Source organism: Sphaeramia orbicularis, chromosome 17 (genome assembly GCF_902148855.1).
Source record: "Sphaeramia orbicularis chromosome 17, fSphaOr1.1, whole genome shotgun sequence".
NCBI classification, from domain to species: Eukaryota; Metazoa; Chordata; class Actinopteri; order Kurtiformes; family Apogonidae; genus Sphaeramia; species Sphaeramia orbicularis.
Window position 1 is genome coordinate 18,324,558 of NC_043973.1, and position 24,340 is coordinate 18,348,897.

General features: G+C 37.7%; 2 protein-coding genes and 2 non-coding genes across 4 annotated transcripts; 1 reads left to right on the forward strand and 3 right to left on the reverse strand.

The window, feature by feature from the left end:
- Nucleotides 1-3,642: 3,642 nt before the first annotated feature.
- LOC115437144 (phosducin-like) lies at nt 3,643-9,046 on the reverse strand. Its single transcript, XM_030160291.1, has 6 exons — nt 8,884-9,046; nt 7,172-7,232; nt 6,503-6,639; nt 5,005-5,224; nt 4,803-4,915; nt 3,643-4,090 (listed from the first exon to the last, which is right to left on the reverse strand). Exons 2-6 carry the CDS (start codon nt 7,218-7,220, stop codon nt 3,902-3,904), a joined length of 708 nt encoding a protein of 235 aa, XP_030016151.1. The 5' UTR covers nt 7,221-7,232; nt 8,884-9,046; the 3' UTR covers nt 3,643-3,901.
- Nucleotides 9,047-10,416: 1,370 nt separating this feature from the next.
- Nucleotides 10,417-10,488, forward strand: trnad-guc (transfer RNA aspartic acid (anticodon GUC)). The gene has a single exon. It is a non-coding gene; the product is annotated as a tRNA-Asp (tRNA).
- Nucleotides 10,489-11,763: 1,275 nt separating this feature from the next.
- Nucleotides 11,764-20,082, reverse strand: LOC115437146 (ubiquitin-60S ribosomal protein L40-like). The gene is made up of 5 exons (XM_030160292.1): nt 19,943-20,082; nt 19,454-19,565; nt 18,754-18,840; nt 13,863-13,965; nt 11,764-12,133 (listed from the first exon to the last, which is right to left on the reverse strand). Exons 2-5 carry the CDS (start codon nt 19,554-19,556, stop codon nt 12,040-12,042), a joined length of 387 nt encoding a protein of 128 aa, XP_030016152.1. The 5' UTR covers nt 19,557-19,565; nt 19,943-20,082; the 3' UTR covers nt 11,764-12,039.
- A 117-nt stretch (nt 20,083-20,199) lies between these two features.
- Nucleotides 20,200-20,273, reverse strand: trnan-guu (transfer RNA asparagine (anticodon GUU)). Its single transcript has one exon. It is a non-coding gene; the product is annotated as a tRNA-Asn (tRNA).
- Between the last annotated feature and the right edge of the window lie 4,067 nt (nt 20,274-24,340).

Below are 24,340 nucleotides of genomic sequence, written 5' to 3' on the forward strand. Positions count from 1 at the left end.
GATATTTTCCCAATCAGTGTTTTCTATCATTCCTAATGCATTGTCCAGAAGAATGGTTGTTTATTCTATGCAGATTGAGTTAAACCCAAACCTGACCTATTAACTACAATAAGCTGCCTTGTCTTTTTGATATTCAGGTTAAAGTTTTCTCAGTGATGTCCAAGACAGTAATAGTATTCTGTAAGAAAAAGCCCTGCAAACATTTTGCAAAAATGTGGTACTTGTTTTTATCAGAAGCTCAATAACTGATGAAGTGATCAAAGTCAAAGTAATAAATACCTAAATAGGTGTTTCTATGAAACTGGGTTCATTTTGGTATCTGGCACTTTGCCAACTTTCTAGACCCAATAATAAAAAAGAAATTTAGATTTATTTCCCCCCAGGATGAACCTAATGATGACCTCAGATAAATGCAAAAAAAACTATACTCTTGCTCTTAGCCATCCCAAAATTAATGAATATATAAACTAGAAGCACTCAGAGAGCGCTGACTAGATCAGATCAATGCCCCCCCACCCCACCCCCGATCACCACCAAAATGTAATCATTTGTTCCTTGTGCCAGTATCAACATTTCCTGAAATTTTCATCCAAATCCATCCATAACTTTTTGAGTTATCTTGCACACAGACAAACAGACAAGCCAACGCCGACAAAAACATTACCTCCTTGGCGGAGGTAATAAAATACTGGGGCCAAAAATGGGACCAAAATTAGGACAGGAAAAGGTGTCAGTGTATTTGAACTGGAAAACATGTCTGTAAATGGTCTTGTATACCACTATAAATAAAGACACTGTGTTAAATTTGACAATCCTAGTGGTTTTTCTTATCCAGACATGCAGGTTTTTCATGAATCTCAGTCTCATTCCAGGTTTCGTGTGCAACCCATCGTGTCCACTGGCGTTACATGCAAAACCTGCCCATTTAAACACATATAAATCTTGAGTGATTTTGCAACAGCGGCCATTTTTGTGAAACACTCTGCCTTGCATAATTAGTTCGATTCCCAAAATGTACCTGTGAGAGAATAAAAAGATATTTGAAAAAATATTAGTGTGTAATTTTCGTGTCCTTTTTACTGTTACACGTGGATTTTTGTATAGAAATAATATAAAATGTGTTTAATCTGAAAAATTGTTTCTCTTTTATCTCAACAAATATTAATTTTAAAATAGACCCAAAGTACTTCCAAACTTGCCTCATAACATTAGCCTACATGCCCCCCCGTCCAGTTTTTAGGTATCAGTTTCATAGAAGCACCCAAATATATAAATATATAATCAATAAGTAAATCTGAAACTGAACATCAAACTTACTGTTAAAAAGTTGGTATGATCACAACTCTTTCTGCCTGTGTTTTTTAATTGTTATGCAATATTGTCGTTAAAAATACACAATTTCCTTACATATAAACTGTGTGTAATTCATATGTTGTTTAGTGTCCAGATGTTAGCTGACAGGAATTACACTAGAGGTCTTGCTGGTAGTAATGTAGAGATTGTATATTTTCTTTCTTAAACACCTCTATTAACAGCTTTTGTTTTTAATGCTGACAGGAGAAGTTACACTAATGCTATACTGTTTATGACATGAAACGGCATGATGAGGGTAATATATTGATAATGTGTGAAGGTATTTTTTCAGGCAGTATGTTGGAGAAAATCTCCAAAGCGGTACATTAAAACAATAATTAATTATAAATGAGTGAAAGAAAATCTCCTTTGGACTGAACTGAGAAGAACAGAGGATAGTGTTTGGTGTCAAGCCTTTTCCCCTCTAGGATTACACAGCTCCATGTACAATACAGTACACCATGCATCTGTATTTAACCTCTCCTGTATAATATTCATAACACTGAAATAAGCATTTTTTTCCCCCAAATTAAAACACTACACAGACAAACAACAACTTGGTGAGAACTTTTATTGGAGAGCTATCAGTCTGTCATGTTGTGTCTCAGCACAATTCTCTCAAACCACAAGAGTTTCTACGTACGAATAAAATCAGCATTTGATTTATTAGTGTGTCAGTGGGGACTTAACCACTCAAACTGCTATTTTAATCATTATTTTAGACATTTTAAAGCAAAATTGCCAAGAATTCACAAGCTGATGCTTTTCTATGTCATATTGGTGTAAACACTGATTATCTGTGGGTTTGGAATGCCTAAAAAATTTTACACGGAGAGATTTTAACCAATACTTTTCTCTATATTCTGATCATATTTATATGAAATAAATAATTTGTCAAAACATTCAGTAGATGATTAAAATAAACAGTATTTGCAACTAAGGCTGGGCAACACATAGCAGTGTGTGGGATGCAATAAATGACTATATAATGAACATCAAGTATAAACTGTCCAAGTATTTTTTGAAGCCAGAAGCATGAGACAGGCCTTGGTGTTTTGCATTTCTTGTTCCGTCTTTTTAAAGCATAGTTTTTGGGTTTTTTTTTTTTTTTTACACATTTTATAATGGGTGGTTTAAGTGTGTAGTGATTCTGGAGGTACTCTGCACAATCAGTTCACTTTAACTGCAGGTGTTTGTGTGACATGTTCGGTGACTCTGTAAATCAGGGGTCACCAACCCTGGTCCTCCAGAGCCACTATCCTGCATGTTTTAGATCAGGGGTGTCAAACTCATTTTGGTTCAGGGGCCATATTTAGCCCAATTTGATCTTAAGCGGGCCAGACCAGTAAAATAATGACGTAATGACCTATAAATAATGACAAATCCAAGTTTTTCTTTTTGTTTTAGTACAAAAACCCCCAATTAAATTATTGAAAATATTTACATTTTACAAAAAAAGATGTGAATAACCTGAAAAAACAGAAATTTCATTTGAAAAATTAGTGCAATTTGAACAATTTTATGCCTTGACTTATTATTTATACATGTACATTACACACAATGTCACATAAACATTTGGTAACAGGCAGAATATTGTCAAAATTTTGGAGTTTGGAACTAAAATTTGAACAATTTCTACAATATTCCATCTCTCATTATTAACACAACTACAGATCACAGTAGATCCATAAATGCACCAAACATTTAGTAACAGGCAGAATATTGTTAAAATTGCACATTTCAGGTTGTTCATCTTTGTTTTTATTTATGTATTTATTTGCATTTTATTGTGAAAGAATAGTTTTGTAAATGTAAATATTTTTACAGTGTAATGTAATTTTTTCACTTAAATATTTTCAACATATTTTTTTCACAAAGAAAATTTGTCGTTGTCATTATTTATGGGTTATTGTGTTGTTATTTTTACTTGAGATCACATTGGTCTGTATGTGGAACCTGAACCAAAATGATTTTGACAGTCTTGACTGTTCAAGTTCATTTTTGCACTTTCATCCCCCGGTCCGGAACGGAACCTTTGGTGGGCCAGATTTGGCCCCTGGGCCGTATGTTTGACACCTGTGTTTTAGATATATCCCTTTTCTAACACACCTGATTCAAATGATAAGCCTATCATCAAGCTCTACAGAAGCCTGATAACAAGTAGCTCTGGAGGACCAGGGTTAGTGACACCTGCTAAATTCAGTTCATTTGTCACATCTTGTGTCTGTGGCTCATAACTGAAAATTTTACCTCCTCCAGAAATAAATATCAAGCTGAACAATACCAGTCAGGTGTACTTGTATGAAGGTTTTTTTTTATTTGTATTGTCCAGCCCTAGTTTACTAGTGTATTAATATTAACAGTGAAATTAAACTAAAGTATGTGTATGTCTAAATATATCTTACATACACACATATATATATATACACTGTCCCTCTCTCTTCCTATAATTATTTTCTGTTTTCATCTCCACCTCTGATTCCTTTGCCCTCTCCAATATCATACCTTTTTTTTTTTTTTTGTACTCTTTATTTCTTTTAATTTCACTTTATTCTACCTCCCCTCCGTCATCTTCATCATCAGCGCAAGCCGAGAACTCCTTCTCTGGTAAGAGGCCATATTCATTGAGAAATCCTTCCACATCTGTAGCAAAGAACTCTTCATTGAAGTGTTTGGTGACTGCCAGGAAATTGCCCAGCAACTCACCAGCCTTGTAAACCAGCAGGGCAGGGAGAACCTGACGGGAGATTAATGGAGGAAATATCAAATGATGCCAAAACTAAATCAATGTAGAGATAATGATGGTTTTTATATATGTAGCAATATGTACTTAGGTGCAATAACCCTACATTCTTTTTTTTTTTTTAAGTAATTGCTGTTCTAGCTTCAGTAATGTTTGATGAAAATTTAATGATTTAACGATGTAATATGTACTGAAAAAAATTAAAAGTAAATTATTAGTCTTTCCGTTCAGTGATGTAGTTTAGAGTGATGACGGGGTAATTCACAGTGTATAATTATGAGCTGTAGTACTGTTAAATGTACTGCAGCAACATTTATGTTAGTGTTTTGTGAGGGAACCTACATCTTTAAAAAGAAGTCCATCATCCATAAGCATCCATAACATTAGCTGCTGTTAGAAATTTAGTCTGATATCATCGTACACACACACACACACACACACACACATATATATATATATATATATATAAAATTATTATTATTATTATTATTATTATTTATTTATTTTTTTTGCCATTGGATGCCACATTTGGCAGCTATAGTTAAATAATTACCAGTAATTTAGTGGATTAGAGACAAACAAAACATTCTGTCAACATTTTGTTTTACTTTTTTTTCTGGGAGTTCAATAATTATTTAACATCTTTTTCCCAATCTGTGTAAATGACTCGAAGTGCTGCATCTTATTTTATTCTTTTTTTACTAACATCAGAGGAGAATCGCTCTGCAGCTCCAGTGGCAACAGCATCGATACGACAGAATTTAACACTGGAGTATTCCACAGCCAGACAGTCCAGACAGGAGTTCATCTCCTCACACCCTGAAAAAGAAGAAAACAAAAACATATTCATGCACAGGTTTTTTATTGTAAAAGAATATTTTTATATTGCAGCAACTCATAAAGCTAACCTTTGACACCGTGCTGGTAGATGTGAACTACCACCAGAGTCAAACGATGTTCTTTTTCTATCACTTCCAGAAAAGCTTCTCCACTCTCCAGCTCATGGACATATTCAAATTTAGGACCGAAGCTCAGGCGCTCATGCATTTCCGCCATGCACTGTTTTCTGTAGCGTTTCAGGCAACTTTCGTCCTCATCTTGGATCATTTCATACTCCTGAACACTCATCTAGAGGAGATTGAGAAGAAGAGGGAGTGGGTTTAGTATTGTTATCAAAACTTTTCAACACTGTGTCTATTCAATGCTTCTGGAGAATTTCATGGGTTTCTTCTCAGTATAATCTTTTTAAGGCCTAGACCTAAGAATGGGATGCGCTATGACACAATCATGTTTATGATTGGCACTTAAATTGAACTGAGTTTAATACAAAGTTCAGGACAGGCAGCACCAACAACAGCAGGATTCTAGAAAATAAATGCAGTGGCAATGAGTGTTGTGACCAAGTCGAATGCCTCAGTCCACTGATGTTACATCCATTTTCATTAAAAAGCTCTTTAGAAAATATGTAACTGTTATATGAATATCTGTATATACTGTACACTGTGATGAATATGAAAATTAGGGCTGTTAAAATTAATGCATTAACGCAGATTAATCCATCATCATGATTAATCTGATTAAAAATTTTAACGTCATTAACCCATCTGCTGCGCAAAATGACTCTGAACGTCTCTGCCAACACATTTGGGGAAGTTTGTCCAAGTAGAGTTACCATCACACATGTGCAAAAGGGCAGTTGATCTAGTAGTGACAGGCAGCAGAACCAACCCATAAAGGTGGAAGACACTAAACAGCATGTTGGCCCTCTGGATGGAAATATGAGGACAAAAAAACCCAAGATGGAACAGTCAACCAACATAAAGTATTATGCACACTCTGCAGGAAGGAGGTTTCTTTTCACCAAAGCACTACATTAGTTGGGGATCCTGCTAGTACTTCAGCTAACTCGTCACCCATCTTGCAACAAACATGTTAATTGCATATATATTCCCTTCTTTCTTGAGTCTCTTTGCTCAAGCAAAATGAAACATGATCAATATAGATTAAAAATGAATGATATTTATTCGTGATTAGTCTAAATTAATCCACAGCAACCCTGTGATTAATCTGATTAAAAAATTTAATCGCTTGACAGCACTAATAAAAATATGTAGATATTTCATGGTCCTGGAGATATAATAGGTTATAGGCTACTATTTTTTCTGCACTGATAAGTACTTTTGTTTATTTTTTAGATAAATGTGTCACTAATTCATCTAATTGCCCTTTTTGCTCGGACGTAGCCCATCAACTGTACCATTTATGTGGGAAACTACTAAAATATTTTAAATTTGTGTCTCTAGTAATTGGTGCTTTTACTCTAGTGTTGATGATCACTCTTTGGTCTGAATATACATTTGTGTCCCAGATTAATTGGTGGGATTCAGTGTGTTTGCGTCTGCCCACCTTTCTGTTGACTCTCTCCTTATCGTCCTCTCGAGGGCTGGACATCTGTCTGAGCAACTCCCTCTTAGTCTGAGGTGTAGTCTGATCCACACTGTCCAACTTAAACCTTCGCCAGTCATTGATGACACCTTTGGGACCTAAACACACAAAGAGGCATGACCACAAAATATAACCCCATAAAGATTTAAAGTGTAGAATTAAAAATACAGATAGATCTGAATGAAGAGAAAAAACATTTATTTATACTGAGCGACAGGAACAAAACATGCTCACTTCTAATGTGTGTTCAAGATCAAAGCCAATTTCCACTTTACATAAGTGCATGAACATGGCTGCTAAAGTGTTAAATAACAGCCACGTCCCGTATGGATGATTCACACATGGATTCTGAATTGTGCTGCATGATGAATATTCTTATGTTAGCTGATTAAATTTCTTAGATGAACACTAGACTGAGAACTGGTACTTCCTTTAGAGCCTTAAGACCTGATGCTGCTTCTATTGTAATGAAACATAGATATGCAGAAGGCACCTATGCAAACATACATAACAAAGAATATACATTCTCTCAAAAAGAAATCAGTACAAGCATCAGCATAATATCTAAAAAAAATGCATAGTTTAATGACAGTGTTTTAGTTGACAATCAGTCTGATTTATTCCTCATACCTGTATAATTGGAAGGCAACTCTTCCTCTTCCTGTGCAGCACCAGACATCCTGATAACGACCTAAATAACAGAAAACAGACTGATTAGCCTGACCTGGCACTAGGAAGACAGTAAGAGCAGTTGAAAACCAAATGCACAAAAGTTATGGGGCAGAATGTTTCTAGGAATTCCACAACTCTGTGGGATAGGATTGAGTTTTTACAATTACTAAGTCTAAAAAAGACCAGAACCAAATCCTATTCATATGTCTTTAGTGGATAAACATTAATGTTTTCCCATTAAACTTCACTTTGTTTCATGGTGAATTCTGTCTTAATGTGGAAAAAAAAAACTCAAAAATGTAAGAGGGTAAACATACAAATTTTCTCTCAGTTGTTCAATATGTAGGATTCATCTGTGGTTGGAAACTATAATTTGGCGGCCATATTCATTTATTTATTTTTATTTATTTGTGTGTGTGTGTGTGTTTGTTTTTTACTTCATGTGTTCACAAATCTTTCATATCGAATAATCATGCTTTGTTCATTCATTATGAATTTTACTCTAATTTAAAAATTTTCACCCAATATTCTGCTTCTCCTATAATTTAATTCCTGTCCAAAGCAATGTCCTTGTAATTTCAGGTAAATCCTAAATGTCTGCCATTTATCAACCAAATTCAGTTTATATGTGAATCTAATGCAACAGGGTGAAAAAAGAAGTGCATATACTTAGACACATCTACTCACTAGTACCATGATTTAGCATGATCATCTATAGTGAAATGTCCTTAAATGTGGCTGCTAGTATTTAATGTGATATAAGGCTTAAATGATTACAAACCACATCTTGTAATATATTAAAGTTGGACATTATGACCAGTATGTGTTTAGTTAAATTATCAGAAACAGTTTGTGAGAGAAAGACAACACACTGCTGTCAAAACCACTTACTATAAGCCACGCTGAAGTTGATTCATCTGATTACGTTCAGATTATGAGAGTAAAGTAGACATGTATACTTACATAGAACAAATTATGTAACATTGTGACACAATAGAACTTGTTTGTGTCAACAAGTTTGGACCTATTGTTATTTACTATATTTTAATCATATAAAAAAATGAGAGCCATTGAAAAACTGCCATATGCTACTTTTATTATTATTTTTATCATTGTAATACAAATCTGTTATTTTTTTTTATATTCTAATAAACAATGAGGGAAACACCTTCTCCTCTGAACATAGTGGTAAAAGCCAGAATGAAAATAATAGTGCTGATAAGTCTTAGCTGACACTGACAAAAGCGTCATAATTAAAACTACATGAGTCATAAAACTGATAAAGCCTGTTAATCTGAGGCTGCAGACTCCCTCATGTCGTCAAAGGAATGCAATAATTAGAATCTTAGTAGGCTTTAATTAGCTTAGATGCATTTAGGAAATGGATGTGAACCTATGAAACTCTACACATATATTCACATATTACACTGTTTTACTAAAGAAATAATTCTGTATGCATAAATGAATGGATGCATGTATAGTTTCCTGTATAGTCTACTCTACAGTGTGGTGTTTAGTGTGTGATTAAACTGTGATGTATGCATAATAATTTTGAGTTATACACACAGCCTCCATAGCATTAATCTTTTGTTGAAAAATAGGAAAGTAACAAAGACATAAGTCAATACTAGACATATTTTACAAACCAATTCTTAGTCAAATATTCTTACCTTTTACTTGCCTTGTGAGAAAACGAAGGTTGATCAGTTTTTTAAAACTTTAAATCAGTGTTTTCTTTGTCCTCGTTTCTGTGTGTTGTGCCTATAAGTTATTGTCTGTCACACATACTACTGACAGGAACACACGTATAGGAAAAGGGTGGGGAGTGAAGAAGCTTAACTCCACTATCATCTTCATCATTGTCGTCACTGTAACATGATGCTGTCTAAGATGATTAGGTGTAATACTGGGCTCAGTACTATAAAATGATGATGCAGAGGTAGATGAAACAAAATCAGTGCTGGCTCTGAAATCAAACAAGCAAAAATATGAAAATGAAATTCATTCATATAATAATAATAATGGGGTATTTCCAACAAAAGATCTCCATTATTGACTTGCATATGCTTGTGTGCGTACAATAATTGTTTACCTGCACTTCCACTCTTTTTATGATTGTTTTTATGTTATATACCTGTTGTGAAGCAGATTAAGTTGACCTTGCACATGAAATGCACTTCATAAATAAAGCTGAACTGAACACATTAAGTTTTTACTGAAGTCTGCGATATGCTGTTGGGTTGACATTAGCAGACAGGTAGTTAGTGTTACTCATTTTTGATTTGGAACAGAGCAGCTGCAAATCCTATGGAACAAGCATGAGGATTTTAGCAAAAAAACAAACAAAAAAAACAAAAACACCCTGCATGACTGTGTAGAAATCAGTGTAGGCTACAGGTCATTATTGTGTATGTTGGTTAATAATAATAAAATAACAATGAGTTCATGTAGTTTTAAAATGTTTTGGAGATATTGACAGTGGGTGCTTGGTTCACTTGAGAAGCAGAATAGGGTTCTCAGTAAAAGATGGAAATGCTGGACATTTATTAATCTAGTGAAACACAGATAGTCTGACAATGTGAATTTTCAGATGTGAATTGAAACTACATCCAGACCACCGAACAGGGCTGCAAGGGGAACTGAACTCGTCTATTTCTGTTTACTCTCAATGCTTCTTACATTTTCTAAACACTACGGATGTAATATACATTTGCCCACTAGTGGAATTTTGGGGGCGCTGTTTCATGTTTTTTACACTATGTTTAAAGGGCGGATGAATTCAGGAATCACTGAAGCCTGATCTTAGAATAAATTTAATATTTGTGCTGTTTCATGTGTCCATGAGCATTACATTAGAAAGATCACTTCTGTCACTTCAGCTTATCCTACACCGACATGGTGAAACAGCGCCACCACAATCCTGCTAGTGGATGAAAATATATTACATCCGTAGTGGTAAAGACTGCCATTAGGAATGAATGGAGAAAGGTTTAGGAGGTTTAGCTTTACTTCCGGCTCTCTCACCACGAAGATTACCGATAGATAAAGCCGTATTTTCATAACCTGGATCATTTACTCATCCCATAAAAGGAAAGTCAGGTCAACTGCTTAACGAAAATGCACTTATTTCTAAATAACAAACACGTTTCACATTCGTCCTAGATGCGTATTTGTAGACCTGCGTTACTCGTTACCTTCACCTCTCCTCGTTAGTATAGTGGTGAGTATCCCCGCCTGTCACGCGGGAGACCGGGGTTCGATTCCCCGACGGGGAGGCAAATCTTTTTTTTTTCCCCCCTCTCCCTTTTTCCCCTTCTTTTCTCCACAGTGTATGTGACATGGAGCCTCTTAAAGATGAATTACTGACATTTCTTCCCTGTGCCTGATGTGTGGATTCAGGCCCAAAGTCACAGCTGATGAATGTAAAACACAGCACCTGCATCTGAATCATCAGAAGCTTCACTCTATCGAAAACCACACAAGTCTGGATACTACAAATAAACCTACATAATATCAAAACCTGGATATGTGTGTGAAGACAAAACACTGTCAATGTTATTATCTCCACTAGGGCTGGGTATCATGGCCAATTTCCATAATCGATTCAATTCATAAGGTTCTGAATCAATTAATCATGATTCGATTCGATTCAATCCAATATCGATTTGATTCAGTATTAATTGATTCTGATTAATTTAGTGATACCAAAGTACAATTTTGAGTTGTAACCTGATTATTTGACCTGCAGTCATGCAACACATGGGGGGGGGGGTGTTGGTCAAGGAGCTGGGGTGGTGGCAGGAGCAGGAGCGTAGCGGTCGGACATTGTTGCATTACTATCCCTCTAACTCCATACTCAGCCGTAGGTGATAGTATGGATCCAAGTTATTATTCCAAGAACGACTGGCTTCCGCGACTGGCCTCGGAGAACCTCCGGGCGGCCAATTCCTTCACACTGCGGGTTCGAGTTTGAGGTTGGGAGGACCTCCAGCAGGGGGGTTTTCCCCACCCTTCCTCTGCGTCTTTTCCACACCAGAGCAGTCGTGAACCAGACCAAGACACCCACCTTCCCCAGGGGTTCGCAAGACGGAGCCGCCCGCGCTTCGGCATACTCCCGGTCCTGCTCTGAAAAATCGATCCCATCCACTATTAATCGATTACGCAAAATTAAAACGAAATCAATCTAAGACCAATCAAATCAATTTTTTTACCCAGCCCTAATCTCCACAGAATGGAGGAGGATGAGCTGAAAAGAGAAAAGCTAAATCAATTTCCTTCAGTATTCAGCACTGACATCATAAATATGTGGGTTTGGTTAATCAAGCAGACAGATGTAAAATAGTTTGACTCTTTGAGAACCTGATAAAGTGTGCAAGCAGGGGTCCACTGACAAATGTGGACTGTTGTCACCACAGTCAACTTACCAACACTATTCTCTCTCATTTGCATAGTTTGATATTTTGGGTTTTTATGTCCTCAGCTCCTTATCAGTCATCATAACCACAATGTTGCTTATGTGGAATCAAAGTTCTTTTCTTAACCAAAACTGCTATAAGCTTGTCTTTATTTCTTTATTTACTGCAGTGATGTTTCTCTATAAAATAATGTCCGTCTACCTGTTGATCTCTGGGAGATGGAAAACCACGCCTGTTCTCTTTGACCGTAAATGATACACATATTAACTGAACTATTTACTGGTCTGCACATTCTACTATATGTGAAATCTGCAAAAAGACCTGTTTGCGTATCAGCTCCTACTGATGGTGCTCGTCAAAATATTTTATTTGACAGTACTGAGCAGTAATACATTCATTAACTCCAGCTGTCTACTTCAGCTTCTTCTTGGGCCTGAGGTTACTGGTGTGTCCACACTTCTTCTTGCGGCAGTTGACAGCGCGGGAATGCAGACGAGCGTAGCACCTGGCACAAGACGAAAAAGCCGTTAAACCAGAATAACCAGCATTTAACTTTCATTCATGAACAAGCAATCTCTTAATGTGTTAGTCCTTTACAGCCAAACCACTAGTAACACTCTTTTCAGTTTTTCTTCCGGTTCATCACAATTCAAATGTCCAGTTCCAGTTCATCCCATTGCACTATTAATGGTCACTGCTGTTATTACATACACTTATTACATTCAATTACAATTTGAACAAACTTCTTCTCTTAGGCTACGTTCAGACAGCAGATCTTAATGTGCAATTCGGATTTTTTGGTGAAATACGATTTTTTTGTGTGCTCGTTCATATTACACATTAAATGCGACTTCTATCAGTTTTGAGTATGAACTGAATGTGGCTCTGAAGTGACTCGCAATGTAGAAGAGTTCCTGATGTAATATGTGACCATGCATGTCACCTTGCTTTTCCCACCGCTCCTCCTCCTGGGACGTAGAATTGTGACGTTTGTTGCATTTCAATCACATAAAGGTCAGATAAATGCGACCTGGCTGTGCAGACTGAAGTCGCATTGCAAAACATTAGATATGTATCGGAGTTAGAACCACATGTGAAAGTGGCCTGGGTCAAATTTGAAAAAATTGGATTTGTGCTCTTTCAAACTTTCTTTAACAGATCGGATACAGGTCACATACAAGCAAAAAAAAAAAAAAAAAAAAAAAAAAAAGAAGGGATTTGGGCCAAATTTGCCTGCAGTCTGAATGTAGCCTTAGTGTATCACCATTTTATGCAACTTTATACATCTACTATGCTGCATCCTGAGGCAAATACTATACTGTTTACTCCACTACATTTGCCTAACATCTTTACATATTTTCTGATTAGTTTTCATCCTCCTCTTGTCCACTGAAAACCATACACTGATTTTCAATACTGATTAAAGTGTTCCTTTATGAATTATGAATGTTCTCTTCCTTCCTCAAAAATTATTTTTGATTTGCTGGAAAATGCGTTCTCACAAAACTGAAAACAGTTTTTTACCTCATGAAAAGTAAACTTTTAGTACACAGTACACAGACGCTACAAACATATGATGACCTTATGCATTGCTATTGTTGTAAAACAACCCGTGGTGGTCTGGGACCCATCCTCTTTGCAGTGTGAACTACCCACTCTGCTAATGTCCTCTGTCTGAACTTCAGACTCTGAAGTTAAATGCTGTTTTGTTTTGTTTTTTAAAATGTCTGATATTTTATAGAAACCTAGCTCATATGTTATAAGTGCTTCGTATGAGTAATATTGCCTGAGCGCAATGGAATGTCACTCCACCACTTTTGTCTTTGGATAGAAATACAGTATCTCCAGTACACATAAAAGCCAGTCATGACCAAAGTGTACATTGAGTAAGAGCACTAGTAAAACATATCAACATTTAAAGTGTAAAGACTGGTTCATAGTATCAACTCATGCAAGCAAACATTTCAATGTTATCATTTTCAAAATCTGAACGTTTGTTCTACATTTTAGACTACCTAAGACCATGAACTTTTTTATTTACATATAAGGCAGGAAAGTGAGATGTGATCACAAATGATCACCAAGGACAGATGGAGACACATTTTAATGAATTTGAACAGACATGCTTTGAGCTGTTCACATGTGATTCTATCACCAAAAGTACCTGTTAATGTCAGGTGTTAAAAGAGCATGAGATGAGTTCAGTGTCACAAACACAAAGTCTGTATACATACTTGCGGCAGACCATCTTCTCACAGTTGTACTTTTGAGCCAGTTGCCTCAGAGAGGGCTCGATGATACCACCTCTCAGACGCAGGACAAGATGCAGAGTGGACTCTGGAAGAGAAAGGATGACGACGTGATGAACATGATGCAGTAGTGGCTGTGGTTACAACAATATTTCTTTAATCTGATAGAAAATCTGATCAGAGGTTCCAGCTTTACTGGTTACGTTGACTCCATCCGTCCGTGAATATACAAGTAGATGATGAAAGCTTTTAATCAGAATGCAACTAGTTTTATTTGCCCATTGTTTTATTAAGATGACCCTCAAAATGTTCCATGAGACTCCAACAAAACACTTAGGGCTACATCAGTTACTGAGCAGTTTTGTTTCACTGAATGTTTCTGTGTCTCCTGAAAAATTTTAAAAAATATGACTAAATGTATACTTCATGGAGGTGGAACAATTAGATCTAGGGTTTACATGGCTAACTTCTAAATTCTAAATGCCACTTCTAAATGTTGGATCAATCTCATTTTTACTGACTCCACCTAAGCCCCCCCCCCCCCCACACACACACACCACCACAACCACCCCATATAATATTCCTACCAGGATCACTTCCCGGTATTCAACCAGGCCCCCTAAGCAGTCTGCAGACCCCTATGTTAGGTCAGATAATCTCATAAAAATCCGCTGCAGTAACTCCACCACAACCAAACCCTGCACTTCAGGTGTTTTCGGTCTTTTAAATGCCCTATATCCAACAAATCTTTCAACCTCAATGATCTGATCACTTCCCATAAACTTCATTTTTTACTTCTCACAGAGTTGGCTTAAACCTGGGGAATGTACCCCACTAGTGGAGCTATGCCCTCCTGATTATAGTTTCTTCAGTACACCTAGACTGACTGGGTGTGGTGGGGGTATTGCGGCTGTCTTTAAAAATGTTTTTTTCCTGCATCCCTCTAGACTTAGGGTCTTATAAAACTTTTGAAATTCTCTCTTTTAAAATTGTATGTGAAAATCCAATCTGCTGTACAATCATTTATAGACCTCCCCACCTTAACACCGGGTTCCTCAATGAATTTTCTGAATTACTGTCCTGCCTTGTGTTAAAATTTGATAAATCTATTATGGTCGGTGATTTAAACATCCATATTGACAACCCAAACTCATTTGCCACTGAGTTTCTAAACATCTCCAAATCCTTTACCCTTGTACAGCACATCTCCGGCCCTACAAACAACCGCGGACACACTCTTGATTTAGTCTTTACCTTACATATTTCACATAACTCACTCAATAAGTTTGACTTTATTTCTGATCACAAATGTATCACTTTTGATGCATCCCTGGTAACAACTATAACGGCTCAGAAACACTCAATCCATTCCTGCATCTTCAACAGTCAGTCTGCAGCTACTTTCTCCAACCACTTCTCTAAAATAGCAAACCATCCTCCTAAGTTTTCAAATATTAACAAACAGGTCAGCTGGTTCAACAATGTATGTACATCTGCACTTGACATTGCTGCCCCCTACATCTCTAGAACTACACCAGCAGTCAACAGAACACCCTGGATCAATGACAATATCAGACAGCAAAGACAGGAATATAGGAGAGTGGAATGCAGTTGGAAAAAATCAAAACTTTAAGTCCATTATTTACATATGAAGGAATTACTACTGACACTGAATCAGTCTATTAAAGACAGAAGAACTAATTATTTCTCTGACCTGATAAATAAAAATAAACACAACCCAAGGTTCCTTTTCAGCACCATTAATCAACTAGTTAATCCCACTCCCCCCCGATCCACATCTCATCTCCCAGTGATTGTGAACGCTTCTTAGCATGTTTTCATTGGCCAGATTACTACTTTGAGATCAAACTTCCCCCTGGCTGCTTTACCTTCCTCTCCACCAACTCATCCAGACCTAATGTCTGAACTAACTCCAGTGTCCTTACAGAGCCTCTCCACCACTGTAGCCCATATCCGTGTCTTGAGCAGCCCGTATGATACAGTCCCACCTAAATTCATCATATCTGTCTTCCCGGTCCTGGGATCAAGTATACTCTCCATAATCAACCACTCCCTCACTTCTGGCTCCATCCCTGGTTATTTTAAAATTGCCAGTGTCCAACCCCTTCTCAAAAAACCCACCCTTGCTCCAACTCAACCACAGAACTACAGACCAATCTCCAAGTTACCATTCATATCCAAAATCCTAGAAAAAATTGTTGCAGATCAACTTCTCAATTTAGTTGAAGATAATAAAATATTTAACGAATTTCAATCTGGTTTCTGTCACAAACATAGTACTGAGACCGCACGACTTAAAGTAACAAACGACATCCTGATGCACGCAGACAACGGTGAACATTCCATTCTCAGATTACTTGACCTAACAGCAGCCTTCGACGCCACTGATCATGCCATCCTCTTGGACTTCATAACTGGGTTGGTATCTCTGGTACAGCACTGAACTGGTTCCATTCATACTTAAACAAACACTTCAACATTCATATCAACCACCACGTATCCTCCTCTGCTCCCCTCCTATGTGCAGTGCCTCAAGGCTCAGTACTCGGCCCTGTCCTGTTCTCCCTAAACATGCTACCCCTTGGCCAACTATTCAGCCAGTTCCATGACATATCCACTCACTGTTATGCCGATGGCATCCAAATCTACTTCTCCCCAAAAATCAACAACCTTAATCAACTATCCCCCCTCCATGACTGTTTAGCTGCCATTAAAGACTGGATGTCCCACAATTTTCTTCACCTAAACCCAAGTAAGACAGAAATTCTCATAATCGGACCAGACACCTTCTCCACTTCAGCTGAACAATTTATTGGTTCCCTCCATTCCAACGTCACACCCACTGTTAAAAAACCTTGGTGTCATCTTTGACTAACATCTGTCTTTCAAACACCATGTCACTAAGCTTGTCCAGTCCTGTTTCCTCCAACTCAGAAATACTGCCAAAATCAGACACATCCTCTCCCCTTCTGACCTCGAGCTCCTCATCCACACCTTCATTTTCTCCCGTCTAGACTACTGCATCTCACTCTTCACCTGCCTCAGCCAGTCCTCCCTTAATTGTCTACAGTTAGTTCAAAATTCAGGTTGTTAACACGCACCAGTCGTCGGTCCCACATCACTCCAGTACTTGCATCCCTACATTGGCTTCCAATGAAATTCCACATCCACTTCAAAATACTCCTATTTACTTTTAAAGCCCTGCACAACCTCGCCGCCAGTTACATTTCTGACCTCCTAGTTTCCTACTCACCCTCACGACCACTCCGTTCATCAAACCTTAACCTCCTATCCATCCCCCGCTCCAACTTCTCAACTAAAGGTGACCGTGCTTTTGCAATTCTGGCCCCAACCCTCTGGAATAGTCTTCCTCATTACATCAGATCATCAGATACTATAGACACCTTCAAGCGACTCTTAAAAACTTACTTTTATAAGCAAGCATTTCATTAAATCAGGACAGTGTAGTGTGTGTGTATGCCTATGCATATATTTGTGTATGGAGGTTTGTTAACATTTATATAGTGTCTGTATATTGGTGTATTAAGTGTTGGTTATGGGTCTGTCTTAGGGGTTGTTTGTGACATTTGTGGCCATGGTGTTTGTTCAGTGTGTGTTGCTTGTGCCAGAAAGTCTATATCTACATGTTGACACTGTTTTCTTATTCTTGTCTTTCCTCCTCTATGACCTCCTTTCTGCTTCTCTTTCTCCCTGACTTTTCCTCTCCTAATTCTCTCTTCTGTTTATGCCCCAGTGAATAAATGTTACTGACTTGACTTCTTCCCTGGAGTCTCTGTGCTTTATTGCCTCAAAGGTTTTCCCAGGATCATCTCTGGACCTGCTGCTGTAGTCCTGCCTCTCTCCACCTTCATCATCATCATCACTCACTTATCCATATAGTTATGATACTACTTATTATACAGTTCCATAGATGTTCTAGTTCAGTTATCTGTGCATCAGCTGCTTCCATGTGTCTCCACCTACCTCCCCCCTCTCCCCTCTCCCCCAGCCTCTCTCTATCTCTATCGCTCTCTCTTTTCTCCTCCTTTACTCTCTCTCTTTAACCCCAACTGGTCAAGGCAGACGGCCATCCTTCAGGAGTCTGGGTCTGCTTGAGGTTTCTGCCTGTTAAAGGGAAGTTTTTTCTCGCCACTGTCACCAGTCACAAGTGTTTGCTCCTGGAGGATTCTGTTGGGTTTCTGTAAATTGGCTTAGAGTCTGGTTTTGACCAACTCTATATGTAAAGTGTCAAGAGATAACTTTTGGCGCTATATAAGTAAAATTTAATTTGATTTATTTGTTTTTATCTATTTCTCCTTTGAGTGAAGCACTTTGTAACATGTTGTTTTAAAAAGTGTTATGTAAATAAAACTTTACTAACTTACTTACTTACTAATATTTTCCTACTCCATAAATAATCAAAGGTTAACATGACTCCATTCCTTATGATTAAAATGAATCACATCAGATCAGTCTCTGAGAGCTGAAGTGAGAACATGTGATATTTTTATTCTGATTGGATGGTATTTCAGTTATCAGTGGAACCTCAGGGTCCAAGCTAACCAAGTCAATGAAAACTGTCACAGACAAAAATACATCATCTTATGCAGGGGTCACCAACCCTGCTCCTCGAGAGCTACTATCCTGCATGTTTTAGATGTTTCCCTCTTCCAGCACACCTGACGGTCGATATCATGCTTCTACAGAGCTCGATGATAGGCTTATCATTTGAATCAGATGTGGTGTAAGCTGGACACGTCTAAAACAAGCAGGATAGTAGCTCTTGAGGACCAGGGTTGGTGACCCTTGATCTAGTGGTATGCAAATATGACATTTTCTCAGTCATTTAACTTACCCTTCTGGATGTTGTAATCTGACAGGGTGCGTCCATCCTCAAGCTGTTTTCCAGCAAAGATGAGACGCTGCTGGTCAGGAGGAATGCCTTGAAAACACATGACGAATCTGAATGCTTGACTCTGATTTTATCTAATGCATGTTACACACAGGAGGTCATTTTACTGTTACGGCTGGCATATGAAATTAATTCCCAGGAAAATACTAAACAGTAACAATTACAACCACATCAATGCAACAGCACAATATAAAAGGATACAATAGTACCATCATATTTTGAATAATAGAATCACTGCTGAGAAACAGAGTAACAAATTTAACATTGGTCCATGAAAAAATATGGGTGGTAATAAATTAAACCACATAAAAATGTCCAAGGATCAATTTAGGAACTCTGAACTTACTTTAAACCACAACTATATACAGAATTATCTCATTCAAAATATCTGTCATGTCAAAATATAACACCTCACATTCAAATAAGCGAGGGCAGGTTATTTAACACCATGCTACATTTTTGACATACATGCAAATAAAGCCAGACAGATTCAGAAGGACCGTGTTCATGTTTGATCATGTTAAATCATTAAAAAAGGCTTGTCAGAACACATCAAACACTACACATCCTAGATTATTATGACTATCACATCACTGTAGCTGTCCATGTGCTTTCTCTTGTGTCTGTTCACATTTAAAAGTACCTTCTTTATCTTGGATTTTGGCTTTCACATTCTCAATGGTGTCACTGGGCTCCACCTCAAGGGTTATGGTTTTACCCGTCAGTGTTTTCACAAAAATCTGCATGGTTGCTTACTATAAAGGCAATGAAAATGTATTAGTTAGGCTAAGATGGCCAAGCAAATACAACTGATATCACACAAAATAGTAACACAGACAAAAATATACTGTTGAGTTCCTTCCTCATATTTACAAACTACTATTACAAACAGGCAGGCAGCTTACTCACAACATAATACTATATTTACATGAGAGATATGTGCGATAATATCCCAAAAACAACAAATTAGCCACATTTTTTTTAATATGAAAACCAGTTCCACACACCCCTAAAGAATCACAGACAGAAACGACTCAGAATCACAGACAGAAACGACTCATGTAAAAATGCATTTTCAACAATGTAACAAAACGACTGTTTAAGCAGAAAAAATAATAAAAGTCTCACTTACGTCGCTACCAGTCATCAGCAATATCGTGAAAAGGAACTAATGATTGTGGTGCCGTGTTTTAAGAGGAGGAGGAGAAACCAGCTGATCCAGTTCTGAGCTCTGACACCATCTGTACATGTGGAGCATGGCTGACAGGTGCTGACATGTTCTTCATTAGTAGATTATTAATACAACATGCTATACATGAACAAAAAATCATTGTTATTATTCACCTGAATATATATCAAATGAAAAATATGTAGAAAATAAAGATATATCGTCCCTGGGTGGGCTCGAACCACCAACCTTTCGGTTAACAGCCGAACGCGCTAACCGATTGCGCCACAGAGACGACTGTACCTACGAAATACCGTAGAAAACGGTTTAACTGTGTAACTGTACTGTCATACTGTGATTATTTAAGCACTGCTGCCCTCTAGTGACAGCAACAGCCCGGTACAACTACGAAAGATGCATTCATGTTTTTCACCGCTAGATGGCTAACACTAAACACATTCCGTTAAACCGGAAAATCCATAAAAGCACGAAAAAAACAAAATAGAATAATTATTTAACGCAAACAAACGGCGTTAGTCAAATAAACTCAAAAAAGAATCCTGTAACGGTCACAGTTTCAAGCTTCTATCTGTTCTATCTGAACAGCTGTAGCTAGCTTAAACTAGCTATTAATGCAAACGTGTTAACTTTTGCATGACAGCACGCTATTGTAAAGTAACTAAACTTACTAAAGTTTTGGCTAAGATAAATTTAGTATACACAGTCAAATTGTATCATTTAATAAGTATCCCGAATATCACTTACGTTCAATCCACAAATCTGCTGCGGAGCTTTAAAGCAAGAACTGTTAGCTGGGTATTTACGAGGTGCGTCACATTTGCAAAGCTGTTAAAGAGGTAGCTAACATTAAAACTAGCTAACTCTCCGACAAACGCTCAGCAGTGCAAATATTTTCGCAAAAACTTTAAATTAACAACTTAGTTTTAAAAATATTCAGAGTTACGTGAAAAGGATGTTACCAGCTCAGCTAAAACACGAAAATGATATCCTAGATGAACTCCTGCAGACTCCTGGTCACAGTGCGTCACCTGTCTGTAGTGCCCAGTATACTCTGTTATATGGTACTCACAATCAAACAGCCCCATGGATCTGTTGGAAACATTAACTGTATATAATTAGCTGGAGATGACATAATGAACTAACAAGTATGAGATTATCATGAATAGTTAATGTGATTCTAATGATTATCTCTGGACAACAGCGCAGTCCAGGTTCGAACCTTGAACTAAACTGATTCCGTTGGCATGGCTTTTGTCCGACATACATGATAATGATTATTAATAAGATTATTATTAATATTATTATTGGAAAGTATCACAAGGCGAAGAAAAAAATCATCACATGGTTGAGTAGGAATATGTGGCTTAGATTCCACTCTACTACTAAAAACCATTTACTTACATTCAGTAAAACAGTCAGCAGTGACAAACGGTTCCACCAGTACAGCCCCATGCTTCTGTTCTAAACTGCAACAACTTACTTTGTTCCAAACATATCTAGAATAAACAACTTATTTTTTTCCGGAGTGCGTAGTTCAGCGCGAGTGGAAATTGTGCTGAAGAACGTCGTCATCCAAATTCACAACGGATTAAGCAGCTGTGATTGGCCAGGTCCATTGTCATCTCGTAACGTGATTGGCTCTCGTCCATTCTCACAATAGAGAGTTCTTTCCACGATTGGTCGAAAAGAAGACAGTCGAACCTGATCCAGGTATGAAGCTTGATATGTTTACTTTATTGTCATTTGGTCATGTAAATGCTACGGTTTCCCCTGCATAAAAAGCTGTGTTTTCGAGTTTCAACTTCGGTTATATCGCAAAATCTGTTAGCATTAGCTAACAATCGCTAATGCTAGCGCTCTCCAAACTTTACCTCTTGTCCCTTCATTATGGCATTTCGTGATAATGTATGAATTAAACCCACTTTAAACACATGTCAAAAATTGAGATAGAATGATATTTCTAAGTTTTAATCAAGATTTTTTTTTTTTTTTTTTTTGGTCGTGTGCACCAGCTTTTTTACGCTGGATGCAGCCTCAGCCTCAAGACAGCGATAATTATGCTTAGAAATAGGAGTTTACAAACAACTTTTAATTAATTAATTAAATTCAGTGTTAGAGCGTAATTGCCATGGCATTATTAGCTAGCAATAAGCTGGATGAAACCTCTGAGGTGCGCAGTATCACTATCAAACAGCCTCATGGATCTGATAGAAACATGAACTGTTTATAGTTCAGGTTTAAACCTACACCTTAACTGATTCCGCTGGTATGGCTTTTGTCCGACATTTATTATTAATCGTATTAATGTTGTTGTTATTATTACCTCCGCCAAGGAGGTTATGTTTTTGCCAGGGTTTGTTTGTTTGTTTGTCTGTCCGTTAGTGTGCAACATAACTCAAAAAGTTATGGACGGATTTGGATGAAATTTTCAGGGTTTGTTGGAAATGGGATAAGGAAGAAATGATGAAATTTTGGTGGTGATCGGGGGTGGGGGGGCCCACGGGGGGGGGGGGGGGGCGGGCACTGATCAGCCTTGGCGGAGGTCTGCGCTCTCCGAGTGCTTCTAGTTAATAGTAGTTATTGCCAAAAGTATTGTATAGTCTTTTGTACTGGAAAGTATCAGAAGGTGAAGAAAAAAATCATCACATGGTTGAGTATGAATATGTGGCTGAGATTCCACTGTACTGCTAAAAACAATTCAAACTAGAAGCACTCGGAGAGCGCAGACCTCCGCCAAGGCTGATCAGTGGCCCCCCCGTGGGCCCCCCCACGCCAAGGAGGTTATGTTTTTCCCAGGGTTTGTTTGTTTGTTTGTCCGTCTGTTTGTCTGTCCGTTAGTGTGCAACATAACTCAAAAACAACTCTGTAGTAGCATCTGCCATCCTCTACAGTGTGGTCTGCTGGAGCAGCAGCATCACGGCAGCAGAGAGGAAAAGACTTAACAAACTGGTGAAGAAAGCCGGTTCAGTCATAGGCTGCAGTCTCGATCCAGTCGAGGTGGTGGGGGACAGAAGAATGACAGCAAAGCTGTCATCAATCATAGACAATGTCTCCCACCCCCTACATGAGACTGTAAGAGCCCTAGAAAGTACCATCAGTGACCGGCTTCTTCACCCACGCTGCACAAAGGAGAGATACCGCAGGTCCTTCCTTCCCTCTGCTGTCAGACTTCACAATCAGTCCTGCTCCCAGTAGATCACCACATATGTGGAGTAATAACAACCCTCCCTCTATCCCATCTATGCTGTATATACTCAAATCTGTATTTATTTATTTATTTATTTATTTATTTATTTATTTATTTATTTATATTCTAACCATTGCACTACATCATACCAAACCATATTTGCACTATCCTTTTTTAAACACTTTTTTATTCAAATTTATATGACTGCTCTTACGTGTATGTGCATGTTGTGTGTATGTTTCATGCTGCTGATAACACTGTGAATTTCCCCATTGTGGGATCAATAAAGGAATATCTTATCTTAAAAAGTTATGGACAGATTTGGATGAAATTTTCAGGGTTTGTTGGAAATGGGCCCCCCGTGGGCCCCCCCACCCCCGATCACCACCAAAATTTCATCATTTCTTCCTTATCCCATTTCCAACAAACCCTGAAAATTTCATCAAAATCTGTCCATAACTTTTTGAGTTATGTTGCACACTAACGGACAGACAAACAGACAAACAAACAAACCCTGGCAAAAACATAACCTCCTTGGCGGAGGTAACTATCACCAGTAACTACGACGGCGTATTAGGCCACAGAAAAAACGCTTGTCATTACGAGAATAAATCATTATTTAACGAGAATAAAGTCGTAGTTTAAAAAAATAAATAAATAAATAAATCATTATTTAACGAGAATAAAGTCGTAGTTAAAAAACAAAAACCTCATTATTTAACGAGAATAAAGTCGTTAATTAACGAGAATAAAGTAATTATTTAACGAGAATAAAGTCGTTATATTTCGAGAATATAGTCATAATAAAATGAGAATAAAGTTGTACCCTCTCATCGACTAATGTAGAACACTTTGTGAAGTTCTTCTTTTATTTGTGGTTTACGCACATAGGCCAAACACTGAGTCTACCGCCCATCAACACATTAGCATTAGTCTGAGGACTATGAAGTGAGTTTGCACACGTTTGGGTTTGTTCTAAGAACCGAACGGATTTGTAGCAAACTGCCACTTTTGTGGAGGAGACACTGCTGAAGTGGTCAGCTGTAGGAGGGCCTTCCTAATCTGAATGACGAATGACATGGAATAACGAATGACCACTAAAATTTGGCGTAACAACTGCTCCCTTGAGAAATTGAATGAAACTTATACTCAGT

What these genes read in the sequence shown, in the direction of transcription:
- LOC115437146 (XM_030160292.1), bottom strand. Translation starts at nt 19,556, where the DNA reads ATGCAGATTTTTGTGAAAACACTGACGGGTAAAACCATAACCCTTGAG. An exon ending in AGATTACAACATCCAGAAGG is followed by an intron (nt 13,966 to 18,753) that starts GTAAGTTAAATG and finishes TTTCTCTTCCAG; the next exon opens with AGTCCACTCTGCATCTTGTC. An exon ending in GAGAAGATGGTCTGCCGCAA is followed by an intron (nt 12,134 to 13,862) that starts GTATGTATACAG and finishes GTCTTGTGCCAG; the next exon opens with GTGCTACGCTCGTCTGCATT.
- LOC115437144 (XM_030160291.1), bottom strand. Translation starts at nt 7,220, where the DNA reads ATGTCTGGTGCTGCACAGGAAGAGGAAGAGTTGCCTTCCAATTATACA. An exon ending in AGGAGAGAGTCAACAGAAAG is followed by an intron (nt 5,225 to 6,502) that starts GTGGGCAGACGC and finishes AATCTCCTCTAG; the next exon opens with ATGAGTGTTCAGGAGTATGA. An exon ending in CTACCAGCACGGTGTCAAAG is followed by an intron (nt 4,916 to 5,004) that starts GTTAGCTTTATG and finishes CTTCTTTTTCAG; the next exon opens with GGTGTGAGGAGATGAACTCC.